The 4,046-nt window shown below is 38.8% G+C and overlaps 1 protein-coding gene across 1 annotated transcript in view; it reads left to right on the forward strand.

Annotated features, from left to right (window-relative positions):
* lin54 (lin-54 DREAM MuvB core complex component) overlaps positions 1 to 4,046 on the forward strand; it is a 24,322-nt gene that overhangs the window by 7,050 nt on the left and 13,226 nt on the right. The window contains exons 3-4 of the mRNA XM_015401374.1: positions 3,251 to 3,362; positions 3,443 to 3,570. Coding sequence (XP_015256860.1) covers positions 3,251 to 3,362; positions 3,443 to 3,570 — 240 coding nt within the window. The remainder of the gene's footprint in view (positions 1 to 3,250; positions 3,363 to 3,442; positions 3,571 to 4,046) is intronic.

Consider the following 4,046-nt stretch of genomic DNA (forward strand, 5'->3'; position numbering starts at 1 on the left):
GAAGCTAGGTTTAGCATAGCTTTAATTAATTATAGTAGGAACCACCTCCTTTAAAGTGCAACTCACCCCAAAGTCAACATTTCTGCAGATATGCTGCCTAAGACTTTTTATAAACTTTCCACATGACTAAAGCATTGCAGCCTATCAAATGCTGCCAAGGACTCTTCACAGCTGTTTCTGCGCTCTCACTGATGATTTGAAGGACTTTCTCCTCTAATTACCTCCACCAAGGAGGTCCTGTTTTAGGAGAGTTGTTGTCTTTCTGTGTAAAGGATAACTTTAAAAGTTATGGACATATTTTAATGAATTCTTTTTTACCAGAGGTGTCCCTGGTGCCAAGGAACAATCCATTAAAGTTTGGCAATGATCCAGATGAGAGGGTGAGAGAAAATCAATTTCCATTTTCATGACCAAGGAGGTTATGGAAAATGGGCTATCTCTGCACCACTCTGGTAGATAGCGCCATGGTGGAACCTTTTTGCTATGCGGCGCAGCGCCATCCCTGTAGATGAGGCAGTCACAGTAGAAGACTGACTGACTCAAACCCCAAAAAACACTGATACCAAAATTACTGATCGATCAATACCTTCTGATGAATATATACAGAATATATATAGCTTGGTAAAATATCGCAATTTATAGTGATAATCCAATATCGTGGTAATATCATATCATGACCCAAGTATCATGATACTTATCACAACATACATGCCAATACTCACCTCTACATCCAGATCATAATCTGGATACAGGAATTTTTTAAAAGATTCTCTAAGATTGTGAGATCGGGATATTTGGCGGAACAAGCAGTTCCCCACTAAACCAGAGGATGGCAGCAGAGACCACTGACAGCCTCACTATCAGACTCAAAAAAGGCTGCAGGTTTCTACTGAAGACAAAACAAGAAAAGGGAACGTTAGCAGGATCAGTTAAACCCTTATGAACGGATTTTATGGAAATTTTTTACCAAAGGTGAACCTCATGCCAACAGGAACAATTTATATTAATTTGGTAACGATCCAGATCATGTGTGGGTTTTAGCTTTAGGTGTAACTCACAACTTGGGGCAAAACATGCTGCTTGGCAGAGGTCTGTGCTCTCAGAAGGCTTTTCTAGTTTATAAAATTTCCGGTAATGTTACCCAAGTTTTACTCCTCTAAAAGTTTGTGTCTTGACTACTTGATTAGAAATAACATATTTAAGTGTCCAACTAGCTTTGCTGAAATTTAAAGAGGTTTAAAGTTAACTATACTTTTGGAAATCTTACTGTAGGAGGTCTGCTTGCGCTGTGGGGAGATTTAATTTTGCAAACTAAAATGTGTGCGCAGAGCTTTGTAATAAATCTTTAATCTGTAATCATGAAAGTCCCCCATTTTCATCTGAAATGTTGCTTTAGGCCCAGGTGTAAATTCTTTGGAATGGATCTTATTGAACCAGTACTCGAGGTGAGGGGGGATGACACCCCCTTCTTAAAAAAATAAATACAAATCTTAATCATCCCCAATATCATCCTCTCTGACATTTTATAATTGAATGTGTACATTTCGATTATATATTAACAGTAATGGCAATAATATTGCCCTTTTAACATTTGGCAGGCTGTGCGCTTACGAGTAGCCTGACCAAAATTTGGTGGCCCAGAGTGTGTGAATGTTTACAATCATGCAAGTTTCTCCACATAATCATACCTGTTGAATTTCATAAGTCTGGGACAATAAATGTGAAAATAAGGAGGGGAATGAATCTTTGGCAGGTTCTAAGTTTAACAAATAAAGCGTCAGAAATGATCTAGAATGGTGTTGATAGCAAAATTGGGAATTGGCACCCAGTGAGCAGAGACTATTCATCACTGTCTGTAGCACATCAACTGAAATGTGTCTCCATGCAAGAAAAATCCTATCAGTTCGAATCTATCTTTCCACCTAAACTATCAATTTTAAGGCATCAATGTGTAACAAATATGAAAACATTAAGAATATGTTTAAAAATTCCCTTTTTGTTCATATTTCAATGCGCTTTCTCATCAGTGGGTGTGAGTTTAGGGCGATGTGCGCTCCTGCGACAGCGGAGGTAATTCTCTGCACAACAGATGAAACCTGGAGGAGAGAATCGAAGCAGGGGCGGATTTAGGAAATTTGGTGAAAGACAGGCATGGGGCCCTCTGAATTGAGAAGACAACTCATTATACAGACCCATTATAGAGATACAGAAAGTTTAATAGAATAGACATACATTATTTACTAAATTTTGACTGCCGTTAATGATGTTTTATATTTTATATTATGTCTAGGAAAAAATAACAATTCAAGATATCTTTAATCACATTTCGGAGAGTCAAACTGCCTTCTGAGATATCTCAAAATGCGTCATCTGATCTGTCATTTAAAGTGTCACACATCCAGAATTATAATGAAGATATTCCAGTTAATTTGAACTACCTAGTCAAAACTATAATTTTTTTAATATCCCAATTCTGAAATATGCCCCCAGCGCTATCCCTGAGCTGCAATAGTGCTGGCTTTTCTAGACAAAGGTGTTTCAAAATGCCACAATGTAGAAAGAACTCAGCAGTATGGGATGTGTGGAGAACTACAACTTTGTGAACTTTTTCAGGAATCAGTCATGATTTGCCGCAGGGAAGGTGGTTGGAAGCTGGATATTCAAGCTGCGCTGAGTTAGCGGCACCTATCTTACCGTTGATCCACAGGAGCTCAGACTTCTGCTCAGACTATGTATACTTCCAAAAAAAAAAAAAAAAATCCACCATCCACTTCACTACTGTGTTGAACAGAATGTAAAGTAACATTACTTATACAAGAAAATAGTTTAATCTGCTTAAAATCCTCTTTTAACATAGTAAACTAGATAATTTTCTCCATCTGCCAAAAATACAAAAATTCAGTTGAAGCTTTTTGGTGGCCAAATCTTTGGTGCATCCCTAGTTATAACATTATTATTAATAGATATCCATATGTGCGCTTAAAGGGAATTAGCGCTAATGCAACCACTTAGTAGGTCCTTTTATTTACGTGCTGTTTTCAGCCTTTTGAGTTGAAGATATTTAAAATTAATGGGTAAGAAGATTCTGATAAGATTGTTTTGGTCTCTTTTTTTTTTTTTGGGGGGGGGGGGGGGGGGGGGTGAAGGAAAAAACATTGATTTAAATCCAAACCTAAAACCTTTAAATGCGGAGGTTACACTCAAATGTGTCAAAACTCTTGACGATATAACAGATTTATATTGTTTTTAGATCCCTAAGAAAACGCCGGCATCCTCAGCTGCTCCCATCAAGTTTATCATTACAAAGACGGTAAACAGCAAAGGTCTGAGTCCGCAGACGTCAGTAACTCCTGTTATCCCAGGTGAGGTTCTTTCTTTAGCTCCCAGTTGGTAGGGTCCTAGTTTTTTATTGCCTAATTGAACCTGTGCACTATGCTTCCAGGACGCGTCATGACACAAACCCAGGCGATGTCGCCAAAAACAATTACTCTGTCTGAGTCCCACAACACTACGATACAGAGCTTTCCTGGCAAAAAGATCGCAATTTCGCCTCTCAAGAGCCCCAGCAAGGTGAGTAAAGCCAGGCATACACTGTGCGATTTTTATTTTTATTTTTTTCTTCCGTCGTTGCTCACAGCTACAACATCCACTGTACGACAAATCCCCAGGGTTACGTCGTAAAGTGTGAGTTCAAAGCTCACATTGTATGTTCTCACACTGTACGTCTAAAAACCACGTTGGCCTCAGCTTGGCAGTGAGATGGCGCTACTCGGACTCATCTATCCGGAAGCCAAATGAGTAGAAGCTCACCATAGAGAAATGTGTTGCCTTTGCAATTTGTGCAATTTTGTGTGCTGAAAACCCTAAAAAAGAAAAGTCGACAACGTATTTTGACAAAGACATGGCTGAGCAAACGTGGCTACTATGGTCTGTCAATTTTACAGAAAGAACTCCATTTCACACACACTAGGGGTGTAAATCACATCCATCATGGTGATTCGATTCAGTATCGATTTCCTGACCCAACGATTCGATTATTTTCGATA

The sequence above is a fragment of the Cyprinodon variegatus genome, unplaced genomic scaffold, assembly GCF_000732505.1.
Source record: "Cyprinodon variegatus isolate N-32 unplaced genomic scaffold, C_variegatus-1.0 Scaffold1214, whole genome shotgun sequence".
In the NCBI taxonomy this organism is placed as follows: domain Eukaryota; kingdom Metazoa; phylum Chordata; class Actinopteri; order Cyprinodontiformes; family Cyprinodontidae; genus Cyprinodon; species Cyprinodon variegatus.